Raw genomic sequence first — 13,477 nt, 5'->3', positions numbered from 1 at the left:
ACATTTAGTTGAATTCTAACACTAGTTCAGGGCTCAGTCCCACAAGATTGCCCCCACTTCAGACACCAGCTGCAAATGGGGTGCTCAGACTATCCACATTTTTGCCCAACTGACCATAATTTGGAGATTTCCATGGCTACACCCTCCCCAGGGTTAATAATTCACTAGAATAACTCACAATAAGCTCATGTCTACTTATTATTACTGGGTTGTTGCAAAGGATACAACTCAGAACAGCCAAATGCACAAGATACATGGAGCAAGGTACGAGGGAGCGGAGCACATCACTTCCATGCCTTCCCCTGGCACACCCTCCCAGCACCTCAGTATGTTCACCAACCCAGAAGCTCTCTGAACCCTATTGTTCAGGAATTTTTTAAAGGAGGTTCTATTGTGTAGGCATGCCTGATTAAAAACCATTGGCCATCGGCAGTGGAAATGCAGCCCCTCCCCCACTGTGGAGGTTCAGGGGCAGGGCTGAGAATGCCAACCTTCTAATCACATGGTTGGTTCCTCTGGAAACCAGCCCCCATCCTGAAGCTGTCTAGGAGTATGGCAATAGTCACTTCAGTAGCATGAACTCAGGTATGGTTGGAAGGGGTTCATTGTGAATAATAAAAAGCACCCCTATTAGGAAACTTCAAGGGTTTTTGGAGCTCTGTGCCTGGAAACAGGGACAAAAAACAAATATATTTTATTATACCACAGTTTGTTAAACACAGACTGCTGGGCCCAACCCCTGAGTTTGTGAATCGGTAGGTCTGGGGAGAGGCTGGAGAATATGTATTTTAACAAGTTTCCAGATGCTGCTGCTGATGCTCTTCAGAGAAACGGCATTTGGAGAATGACCTTCTGGCCTTGAGGGTCACGAAATGCTGTCACTTCTCTTTCAGTTATTACCCTTCTGACCCTTGGATGCCCTTTCTTTCCCAGTTATACCAAGTTTTCAGTAGACACACACATTCTGTTCAAAAGTATCACCAAACTTTACCTCAGAGCAAGGAAGCCTGGGATAGATACCAATCCTTACATGACACCTCTCATCAAGAGGGAAGGAGCGTAGAAAGGAAGGTGACGAGAAAGACGACCACCAGGACAGACCCACCCAGCTGGGCTGGCCGTGACCCAGTGAGGTCGGCTGGCCCCTGCCATGGGTGGAAGGGGGAGTTCTGCTTTCCATGGAGAAACCAAATATGTTCTCCTTGGGCCTCTGATGGTTGGGTGGGTGTGAGCAAGGCAATTTGAGGTTTAGCTCCCTCTGTTGAGGTTCCTCACCTTCTGCCACTTGGAGGTCCTGTGTAGCCCGGCCTCAAAGCTCTGTTATTCCGTTTCCCAAAGTTAAATAGCCTGTTTTGTTTTTACCTTCCATTCTGTTTCACTTTGGATTCTAACTCATTTGTATATGTGTGAATGTACATAGCCCTAAAATCTCCTAAAATCTGCCTTCCTGTTTTATTATCTCCCGTTCCAGATCCAACTCACTCAGATTACTTATGATGGCTTTTCCTCAGACACTCCCTTACCTGCCTCAACAAGTTATCCTGCATCTAACCATAGGTTCAGATCCGTGTTCCAAACCAGGCTGACTGCCCCCACATTTACTGTGACTTTTGAAGGATGGGTTCGTGTGCAGTAAGAAGAGCAAATTTAGAAGTCCTCACTGGCCATTTTTGCTTCTCACTCCGCCTTGGCCCACCGCCTTCCTGCTGCCCTCTCAGCCATCCAGTCCCCTGGGTATTGGACTGCACCCCATGCGTGTCCCCACCCATGGGAAGCCTGAGTGTTCTGGGGCTCCCACCCTTCCCCTGGCTTTGATTGACCCTGTGAAGGAGGCTGGGCCATGGAGCTGAGGTAAGAAATACATTTAGGGATAAGAAAAGTGTCAGCAGCATGGCGTTGTGATTAGGAGCATTTGCTTAAGAGTCAGGTGGCCCTGGGTTTGAATTTGGGTTTTGTCTCTTATTAGTTATGTGATTTGGGGCAAGTGAAGGTCTGTTTGCCTTCATTTCTGCTTCTGTAAACTGCAGCCGATGACAGCTGTCTCATGCAGAGTCGGCACAGTGTAGTAGTTAGAAACTTCGACTCTGGTGCCAGGCTGCATTCAGAGTTTGGCTCGTTGTTGAGTATCTGTAAGGCCTTGAGAAAGTTACTGAACATTTCTTATTTGAGGCTCCTGAGTATTTGTCTAGCTACACTTCTCAAAGAAGACCAAAACCAAACTAAAGAATGAAAAGTTTTCTGATCCCTAAATATGGAAATCTGAAAAATGCTAGAATGCAGGATTTTGGTGACATTTTACAGTCCATTTATGTGTGTGTGTGTTTGTAATAAAGAAACATTGACTTGTAAACAATAGAAAATGCAGTACAGGGTGGGGAAAAGTATGTTTACAGTTGTGAGCACGCAAAACACAGAGTCTACTCTTGTATTATTATTTATTATTGTAATATTTTCCATATGAACCACTGTAAACCTATTTTTGCTGCGCCCTGTGGTTATAAGTGCTTTTTACTTCTTCCTCAGAAAATTATTTAAATAAAAAAAGAAAAACAAAAGAGAGAGCCAGATGTAACTGGGAACCTGGGTGTGCTGTGAGAGAGCCCCCTGCCCAGAAAGCAGGGGGCAGGGGCGCAAACCCGGCAGAACTCAGTGCAGTGGTGGGAGAGCGGGGCTGGAACCAGGGGCAGGAGGGGATGGGAGTTTCAGAATCAGCCACTTCTGTTTGTCAAACCCAATGAAAAGCTTTTTCAAATGAAACTAGAGGTTTTTAAAATCAGTTCATGAGACAGTGAAAATGGATTTCAGTAGGGGATTGGAAATTTCTGGAGGAAATCACATTGAGTGTATCAAGGGAAAGAGGCTCTTGTAAGTCAAACATTTTCCCATTTGTCTTAATATCAGGAATAACTTCTCTCATCCTTTGCCATATAATTTAGATCATCTGCAAAGGTAAGTGGCATGCAAAGAAGACGAAACATGTTAAAGTCCTACTTTTCATTATGTTGATGCAAAGAATGTCTAAATTTGAAGAGATGCTCCATTCAGAATAAATTGCTTATAATTAAGTACAATGTTTGCTCAAGTTTGCTGAATGAGATTCGACTAAGAAGCGTGAGATAGGAAGCATGGTAGAATCGGCTACCAGAAAACAAGTCTGTGCAAAAGATGTGAGTAAAAAAGTTTGTCAAAGCAAACATAGTAAAGAGTAGCACATCCAAATATCACCCTTTAAATACATGTCCTGAATATTCTATGAATGTAAGTCTGAGGAACTTAAATTCCTTGAGTGTTACTAGTTTTTATCTGTGACAATAATTCTTATAAGAGGACTTTTTAAAAGTAGAAAAAGGCCCCCACTCCTCTCAATAGAGAACTTTTGAATGGAAGACGCCTACTATGTGGACCCCTCTGCCTCTTGTCAGGCTGAAGTTTTGTGGCTTTTCCAGGCAGGGTTTTTGGTTGTTTTTTTTTTCTAGTCTCTTATAGAAGCCTACTTTTCTTAGGGTATAAAATGATTGAAATTAACTCTATAATTTCCTTCTTAATTCAAGCCAGATGTTCAGATTTGAGGTTTAAATTCTCACTTGCTTATTTTCTAGCAAAGTTTAGACAATCGGTCTAAATTTCAACAATCAGTGCACTATCCAAAGAAACTTACATAAAACTTTCCTCCCTGATGAATAAAAATGCAAACTCCAGGTATATAAAGCACTTTATTTGGAAAAAGTTGTTCAAATTTGCCCTATCAGCCTCTGAAGGGTGATCTTTACGTGTCTTCTCATGCTTGTTTGTATGGGGAAGCTCACTGTTTTAGGGGAGCTGAGGGGAGAGATTCCATGGAACATAAGTCGGAGCCCAGAGCAGGAAGGCGGAAGGATGCAGGTGTCCTTAGTGGCGGTTTTGCCATCAGCCTCCTATTTCCACTGAGAAGCAACTGGCTTACGCGCAGCTTCACGTGCTCTATAAAACAAAAACACAAACAAGAGAGTTGTGTTTAGAGAGAGACCAGACACTGTGGCTTTCCCCTGAGATAGCAAGCAAGGAATATTGCAGATACTGGCTTCTGGTTTAGTGTACTGATCTGCTAGAATGAGTCACCCCTTAACTGTTACTTAACTCTATCAGATAAGTAATAATAAGGGGGGGCAACATCTGTCTTAGAAACCTCTCATAAATTTAAAATGGCACCCATTTTGACTGCCCAGGAAAGGGAAATCCTTCAGTACAAATTAGAAAATGCAAAACTTTCATATGCCAAACTTACTTCTTTAGTTTTTCCAAAAGGCTTAATGTCTCTGGGTATTTAGGATCCAAGCATATTGTTGCCTCATTCTTTAGCCGGGCGCTGGAAGAAAATAAACAGAAATAAAAATAAAGCAGTGTTACATTTTAGCAATCTTCCACTTGAATATAAAAATAAATATTCCCAGATGAAGCAAATTGGAGGTAGGCAGTTTTGGATCAGAAGTAGGTGATTTGTAGCATGAGGTCTGAAGAATAAGAAGAACACCATTTGCAGATACATGTGTGTGAGCTGGTGGAACCGCCTACAAAGCCTACAGAATCTTACAAGTCCAAGGTTAATGTTTTGTTGACAACTCTTACATGAGTTGGAGACAGACTGAATAGCCAACTCAAAAGTTGGCTCATTTCTAAAGCCATATCACAATATCTTTTCCATGTTTTTGAGCATTGAGCTTGGGAGAACAAAATAGACTATAAAACACACTCTCTTGAGGACGTTTTACCTGAAAAAATTTCGTGAAACTTAATGTGGGAGAGGTGTCAGACCTGGTTGCTGTGAGTGATATCCACATTTTTTGGTTGAACCACTGATTAGTGAGGATTTCACTGCTGGGAGAAATTAAGCAATAACCAAGGCAGCAGCAATAATTAACAGCTGCTATTGAGCAAGCACTCACAGTGTGCCAGGCAGTATGCTCAGCAGGTAATGTGAAGTACCTCAATGAATCTACCAAAAACCCTATGCTAGAGGAACTTGAAGCTTAGTGAGTTTACTATATAAGGAGGAACTTGAAGCTTAGTGAGTTTACTATATAAGTTTTCCAAGACTGCAAAGTAAGTACATAAACACAAATGTAGGCTATCTGACTCCAGAACCCGCCCTTTAGCCACAGCTTTATAGGGCACACCCTGAACCGGCATCAAGTGCCAGGCACAGTGCTGCATGTTCCACCTGCTGGGGAGGAAGTGAAGTCTCCCAGGAGAGAGCAGACTGGGGAAATCTACCCTTTATTGGTGTGAACTCACATAGAAGAGAATTTACTGATGCCCCTTAGCTATAAAATGACCAACAGGAAGGATCTGTCCATCTAGCTGTGAAATTCTACCCTTGTTAAGTGAATCACAAGCAGTCAGAGGCCATTCCACAAGAGGGCTCCTGGGCAGAGGCTTCCAGTTCGGTTTCTGAGTTCGTGATGGAAAACAGGTTTCTGGTCATCTGGACACGTAATATTTGGACCCCTGACTGCTGTGAGTTTCACATAATAATCTGCATCTTTTGATTCTGTATCTGGTTTTCATTAGGTAACCAGAATTTGGTGAGAAGTTAAGAAATTAAATTTTTGTCAGTTTACCAAGAAAATGATGTTGCATTACTTTCCCTGATTGAGAGGTGAGAGCCTGGACTCCTGGCAGAGGAAATGTCATAAAAAGAAAGAAGCCTCAGTTTTCTACTCAACCACAGAGCTGCTCCCAGCGAGGTCCTGGCTGGACTTCACAGCTCTGACTTGGAGGACAATAACTGTGGCTTAGTTAGGACCTTCATTGGCAGACACCTTAGTGAAAGTATAATGCTTTTTCAATGAAAAATTTTATATATATTTGATATTATGTATTTTTATAAGTTGAATACAATTAGTCTGAAGCCCAAAACACTAACATCGAAATGGACAAGAAAAAAAGTGAGCTGTTTATAAACATTTCAAAAGCCTAAAAAGTCCAAAGGAAGAACTTCTAATGAAAGCAAAGTCAGCAAAGCCCTGGAAAGATGCTATGTCTAATACTTCAAGGTGTTTTTGGTGCTTGGTTCATTAAAGATGGGTCCAAGAAGGAGAAACCAAAGTTCTAAGTAGTGATACGCAAAAAGAACTCCAGACTCCATTTAAAATATTTAATGTAACAATCAGGTGCTTGTTGAGCCTCTGCTACTACATACCAGGTAAAGAATAAAGCATTAGGAATAGAGGAATGAATAGTATCTGACCCCTGCTCACAAAGAACTTCTTTTCTGGCAGGAGTGAAAGAGGGGAGACAAACTTGATTGTCTCGACACAGTGCTGTAATGATTGCAGCCAACATTCACAGAATGTTTCGCACTGTGCCAGACACTGAAGCCGGGCTCTCGTGTGAAATGTAAAGTCTCATTTGATGTGCCATGAACAATGCTATGGTAGAGGTATCCACAGATTTTTTTGGGAATGCAAAAAAGGGAGGGTCACAGAAGCAAGGGGTTGTACTATTTCAATTAAAGAAAATATCTATTCAATTTCTCACTGCCAGTACTGTCCCCTTAGCCTAACACTTGCTTCAGAATTATGGGATCAAAGGCGATAGAACCAAAAGCTAAAGGTCATTTCTGTAAAACAGAGATTCAGAAAAAGGACTTTTGTGGATACTCCTTGTCTTGCTCTTAGTGGGAAACAAAGTATCTGCTTTCGCTGGCAATTTCAAAGTTGGTGGATTCGAGAAGGCACTTGGGAGTGGGCAAAGTGTGAGTAGTGTTCCTGGCTCTGTCCCCCTGGAATGGTGTGCCTAGAGCAGTTAGTTAACCTCCCTAAGCCTCAGGCTCTGCATCTGTAAAGAAATGATAACAATACACAGGCCTTAGTAGGGCTAAGGAGTAAAATAAAGGAATGCATGTCAAGCACTTAGCTTAGGGCCACTGCATAATAAGCACTGGACAGAAATGGATGACTCTCAGTATTAGCCTGAGAATTGTTACTGACCCTCAAAGTAAATTACTTGGAAATTCTTGAGTAAGAATACTACGTGGCCTATGGCCTACCATTCACAACAACCGGGGTGGACCTACAGGGTAATGTGCAGACAGAGAAAGTCAAATACTATATAATTTCACTTATGTGTGGAATCTAAAAAATAGAAAACAAACAAATATCAACAACAACGACAAAACTCTGAACAAACAAAACAGAGACAGACTCGTAGATGCAGAGCAGAAACTGATTGACACCAGAAGGAAGGAGAGGTTGGGGACTGGGTAAGAAAGGGGAAGTGATTATAAAGTACAAATTGGCAGTTACAAAATATCCATAGGACATAAAGTACAGCACAGGAAATATAGTCAATAGTATTGTAATAACTCTACTTGGTGTCAGTTGGGTACTAGACTTATCAGGAAAAATACTTTGTAAATTATATAAATGTCTAACCACTATGCTGTACACCACAACTAATATAATATAGAGTGTCAGCTATAATTTTTTAAAAATTTAAGTTTAAATTTTACGTGGAAACATAGAATCTGATTTTCACTGGGAGAAGAAAATAACATATACTTTTTCTTACAACTTACAGGATTTCCAGGTGTGGGCAGCCATTCCCGGGTGGAAAGGTTTTAATCTGTTTAATCGAGTTCCACCTGGGCATCCGATGGGTAACTTTGGTGCACTGACACCTGAATCTTACATAAGGGGCCTCCAGGACACCTGTAAACACAGACTCCATTATTTCAATTCCCTTGGCATATAATTCACAACTAGAACTTAACTACTGATCTTTTGTACAGTGCATTTGAAGATTTAAAAATTGCAAGTTGGTGCTTGAAGTTCCCACTTCCCTTTCCTGGGTGTATTTCTGCTTGCCTTGACTTAATTTCAAACATTTTCTACCAAAGTCTTAAAAATAAAATTAGCTTTGTAAAAACAACAACCACTGAAATTTGTGATAGAATTATATTGGCACTCGGGTAATTGTCTACATAGTAAAATTTAAGAACCATTGCAATGGGGCCTTACGACTCAGTTATAATTCATGCAGTATAAAATCAACTGAACTTCACTCCGAACACATAAAAACTGAGGACAAAAACTCATCACAGAGCCCTGGAAGCAATAAATAACAAGCTATAACAGTTCTCTCTCTCGTTACACTCAATGTCCCCCTTGTCAGTCTCTGTTTGAGGAAACAGAAATATTGTCGAAGGTATTTTTTGGTTTTGTTTAATACATTAGTACTCCATTTTAGTTGTAAATAATTACCAAACAAAAACCAATAATAACAATTGAAGACTATTTTTATCCAAGGAGTTATTAGTACTAGACTAGTACCATAAGGAACCCATCTCATGTATTTTAATGAATTATTTCCTCTTTAATCCCAGCACCTACCAGCATGTTTAACATATATTTGCTAATATGAGACCCAGCTCCCACGGTGTTTACAATTTAGTGGGGGAAACAAATGAGCAAAAACTGAAATACCACAGCATGTTGTGCTTCACCCAGGGTCCCACCTGCATGACAGGAACAGAGGACTTTGCCAGGAGCAATGGGAAAGCTTTCCTCTCTTTCCTCATAGAGGAGGAAAGAGATGAGGGTCTTGAAGAATGAAAATAACATGTAAAGCAAAATAATCATTGAAAAAATATTTCCTTCATTTTAAGAATGAAAATATGTCCTCTAAACCTGAGTCAAGTGTATCATTCTGCACGTGCATCTGATTCATTCAGTGTATAAAAAGTTACCACTTCAAGTAGATATGTGCCTATTTACACAAAGATCACCTTCCCATTTAGACTTGGAAGTCTGCTTCTTTGCAGAAAGCTTGTACTTAAATACTCCTGTTGTACTTATAATGGTTCATGTCAGTGCTAACCATACAGAGTTGCATCAGATGTTCCCTGCAGGAGACCAGCCCACTGAGGTCAACAGTCTTTAAACCCTATAAAGGATTCGGTCAGAAGGGGTAGCACTGACTGGCAGAACAGAGAAGAGATACATGGAAAGAACTGGTTATAGCAGAGCTAAATCTGAAAAAGGCCAGGAATAGACAAACCAAGTGTAAATCACAGGGACATGGGCTGTCCAGTATCCTTCCTTCTATGGCCAGCAATTGTAACAATATAAATGCTTCCAGCCCCAAGAGTTAAATCCTCAAGCCCCTGACTTCTACAGATCCAGGAGCTGTGAGCAGTTTTTTCCTCCTTAAGTCATATTTCCCCCCATTTTCTCACTGAAATGGCTGAAGACCATTTCTATTCAAAAGACAATGACATCATAAGTGAAAGTTCTCACCATAGACCGGAGAGAGGCTGCAGACCAGAAGCATGAGAAGCAGACAGCCGGGGAAGAACCTCATTCTGCCTGAAGGTGGAGTTCAGACTTCAGCTCTAAACTGTGGGCTGTTAGCACAGAGACTCCTATTTATTTCACCAGCAAGGGCCCTCCCACTGCCTTTGTCTCCAGCAGGTCAGCTGTGTCAACAGTTATTTTAAAAGCCCCCAAATATTGCTGAGATTGCCTTTTTTAACTTCTCTGGCAAATTTTATGAATTTGCTTCAAAACACTGCAGTGTAATAACATGATTCTTGAAAATGTAGACTGTAGGTGGCAAGGATGCTGCAGGCACTTAGGGGTGAAGAGGGAGGGAAATGACATCAGTTTGGGGGGCTCCACAGCACTCCCCCTAGGAGCACTGCCAGTGATGGCGGCTGTGCGAGCTTCTCTCAGTGAGGGGCCGGCAGGCTTTCTCCACAGAGTTTGAGTATGTGCCCCATGAAACTGGGGGTTCTGTCGGGCACATCCTTGTGTCCTCAGCACCTGCAAGAGTCTAGCCTTTGGTAAGTGGCCTGTAAATACAGGATCCGGCGGAAGTAACACCTGTTTGAGTGTGGTTTGGTAGGGTAATAATATGGGTGTAATAATTTATAGTTTTAATTTGAACATTTCACCTAAAATGTCAGATGGTGTGCTTGAGTGTGATATTGTTATGTTACAGAATTACATGCTTATGATTTTGTAGCAAAAGGGTTTGTAATAAAAAGGGGTGTTGTTTGTGCCAGACCCTATAAATGCAGATCTAATGAGTGTCTCCTTGTGTGCAGACCCCTATGCTGACTAGGTTACTGTTTTTCTACCAGACTTTCCCACCTCTTATTTTTCTATCTGAAATACATGATTACTTACGTAATTTAACTATCATGGAAATACAGGAAGGGGGCAAGTGCCTGCCCCCTCATTGGTGTGCTGGTGTCTTGATGAAGGAAAGGAAGCAATGGCCTTGAGGAATTAAATCCTTCTGGTTCTGGGATACATTAATTGAACTTAAGAACTAGGTTTCAGTGGAGGGCGTCATTAGAATTTCATCGGATGCTGAACCTATATTACAGTTTGTTCAATAAAGCATGTGTGCAGTATGGTGTTTATGTGGCCAAATGACTCACAGAAACAATCAACCCACGGCCTTAACTCACTTGCTTGGAAATTTTTTATTAAAAATGAGAACAGTATGTGGACAGTGGCCGGGGTGTCCTGAAGTACCTCGGGCCACCCTGGGAGTGCACAAGTGTGCAGGTGTGAACCCAGAGCCACGGAACAGCCGACACACCAGAGGTTTGGTCTTCCTGCTGTGGCTTTCTCGACAATCTGGTTTTTCCTCCTTGACTAGTGTTGCTGGTGTTTAACATCCTAGGTGTTCCGGTTGTCACGCAGGGGTTGTGGTGGTGAGGACAACCTTCTTACAACAAACAGCCTCTGTTGGTCCGAAGGACTCGGTGCAGGAACTGGGGACTCATCAGTCTTCAGGCAGCCCCTTCTACTGTTTGGGCAGGTCTAGGTAATAGAGAGCTTACATATATATGAAAGCTTCTTCCCTAATAGTTCTCTTTGTCCTCATTGACCCTGTATTACCACAGGGAAACAATTGCAAATGCTCTTTCATAGGATGGCACTCCAAATATTTGAAGACATGGTATGTCAGTTGGGCCCCACAGGAAGCAAATGCTGAGAATGGATGGTGGAGTAAAAGAAGTTCTTATTTTGTTTTTGTTTTTCGAAATGATTTCTGTAATAGACAAAAGGGAGCAGGAGGCAGGAGCGGGCAAGGAGAGCCTCGGACTGCCAGGCTGACTGATGGAGTATGAGAACTCAGTGGGGAAGTCCTGAGAAAAGACTGTGTATCGAAGGAGCCCCACAGTGGGCAGAGATGCCCAGTCCCTATTACCCCAGCCATGCTCAGCCGCTGGCTGGGGCCTCTAAGAAACAGCATGGTCTCCAGCAGGATTGCAGAGTAGATTCTGAGGTTGTCAACAGCTGGAAGCTGTCAGCTAACTACACTTCTCACAGCTGGCCGGCAAGTTATTTCTTTAAGGGGGATCTGAGCAGTGAATCCCTGTGATTGTCACACATGGTTATAAATGAAATGTTAACAGCACAAACTGTAAGGTCACTCAGTCAATGACTTTGGACAGGTCACATAATTTATCTGTGTCTCACATTCACCAGTTTTCACATGGGGACAATGCTAATTTCAAAGGATTGTTTGGAGAGTAACACTGTTTAGTTTATGTCAGTTCTCAGCAGAGTGCCTAGCACATAGAATAAATTCAATAGATGCCTATCTGTCGGTCCATCCTTCCATCCATCCACCCATTGTCAATATTTTACTAACTTCTAATCTAAAACTCATGTGTACACACTTCAGAGGTAAATATTCCTATGTCTTTTAACTTATAACACAATGCGAAGCTCTCTCGCCATCTTTTTTCCCCTCACTTATCTTCAAAAAGATAAACTACCATTTGGTTTATCTTTTTGAAACTTGTCAGTCACTTTCATTGTTTCTCCTAAATCCTGACTGCCCTTTCTTCTGCCTTCCCATACCTTCTCTGACTCACAGATACACACACACACTCAGACATGTACAGACATCCAAATGCCACACGGTCCCAAGTGTGGCTTTGCCAGTGCAAAGTGGAGGAAGCCATCGCCCCTTTTTGCCTCGGGCACTATTGTTCTGCTGAGGCATTCTGAGACTGAATAACAGTATTCTGGTCACTGGCATGGACCTGGCAGGCAACAAAATTTTTGTTTCTTTTGAAAACGGACAATTTCTGCCTATGTTTTTTACATTTTACTCTTTTGCAATTTGGTCTTGGGACCCAAGTGTAGGAGTTTTACATTTATCTCTATTAGATGTTTCCTTGTTAGAGCAAACATGAGTGATGCTGACGATAACAAGAAGAACACAGGGACAAAGTTACCTGGAAAATCTAGAAAATTCCAGTTGACACCTGTTGAAGTAGGACTGCTGAGTCCAGGAACTAATTCTAGAGCAATTCCAAAACTTGATTTTTGTCCCTTTAATGCTCTGAGTTCTGGATTTAGTTTTTACTGATGAAAGAACCTTATACCTGCCTGCCCCAAGATGGGATGGGAGGTTACACAGCTCTCTGACAGCCAGATGATTCTAGAAGTTCCAAGTATGACTTCAGGGATGTAAATTTCAAATTTTGAAAAGCAAAATGAAAAGTATTTTGAACCAATAGACTGAGGGCCCAAATGGAAACATTTAAATTTTAAAATAGCTTTTATAAATATATTTGCTTGCAAACATAAAAACATATAACTTGACTTATATCAAAACTGATATTTATGATCTGAGATCTAAAAACTTAGTGGAAATGAGAAAATTATAGGGAGGGCTTTTCCCCTGATTTTGAATCAAATGAAATGTTCTCTCCAGACCCCCCAAAACTGAGTAGTTTCGAGGACCTCAGCACTCAAACTGTGGCCCAGGGACTAGTACAATCACCTTCCCCTGAGAGCTTGTTAAAGATGCACGATCTCAGGTCCTGCATTTTAACAAAATTCTCCAGTAATTTGAATACACCTTAAAGGCTGAGAAGCACTGGTCTAGTAGTACACGTCACATGTAATTCAAATTGTCTTCAGAGAAATGTTTGCACAAGTCAGCTCCTTAGAGCGAGACGCACATGTTCCCTAGTGAAGGCAGACAGGACAAATGTGCTTGCTGACAGCTCAATGCAAAGCAGTCATAACAAGGAAAGTCTCAAGCTATCAGGAAGTGAAATGTCACTGAAAGATAGGTGGCGCAACTGTGCAAAGTATCTACCCATCTAGCTAGCCAATGGACATGGAACAGAGGGCCCATGGCAAAGTTTAAAATGACTAAAGGGAGAAAAGTCTTAGAATTTTAAATAGTCTATAAGTAAATCAGAGACAAGACAAATGCCTCTGACCAAATTGAGAACACTATTTTCATTTCATTTGCAAAGCAACTCAACTAGAAAACAGAAGCTTATTTTATTCTGTTAACAAATGTTTTAACCTGCTGAAAATCTGACATCCATTTGCTGCCACATACCTTTCAGCATGAGAGAAAGGATTGTAACCCGGCAGGTGAGGGCTCAGGTTCTGAAATGAGGCTATCTGGGGTTTTATCCCCACTCTTGCACTTGCCTTTTTATGTCTCCATG

The 13,477-nt window shown here is 41.6% G+C and overlaps 1 protein-coding gene across 1 annotated transcript; it reads right to left on the bottom strand.

Moving 5' to 3' along the window:
* Positions 1–3,694: 3,694 nt before the first annotated feature.
* On the bottom strand, positions 3,695–9,382 carry CXCL13 (C-X-C motif chemokine ligand 13). The gene is made up of 4 exons (XM_037147071.2): positions 9,276–9,382; positions 7,556–7,688; positions 4,265–4,345; positions 3,695–3,960 (listed from the first exon to the last, which is right to left on the bottom strand). Exons 1-4 carry the CDS (start codon positions 9,337–9,339, stop codon positions 3,915–3,917), a joined length of 324 nt encoding a protein of 107 aa, XP_037002966.2. The 5' UTR covers positions 9,340–9,382; the 3' UTR covers positions 3,695–3,914.
* Between the last annotated feature and the right edge of the window lie 4,095 nt (positions 9,383–13,477).

The sequence above is a fragment of the Artibeus jamaicensis genome, unplaced genomic scaffold (genome assembly GCF_021234435.1).
Source record: "Artibeus jamaicensis isolate MK-2021 breed Jamaican fruit bat unplaced genomic scaffold, CSHL_Jam_final scaffold_1031, whole genome shotgun sequence".
NCBI classification, from domain to species: Eukaryota; Metazoa; Chordata; class Mammalia; order Chiroptera; family Phyllostomidae; genus Artibeus; species Artibeus jamaicensis.
Note: the sequence above shows the minus strand (reverse complement) of the source record. Positions and strands in the feature narration are given on the sequence as shown.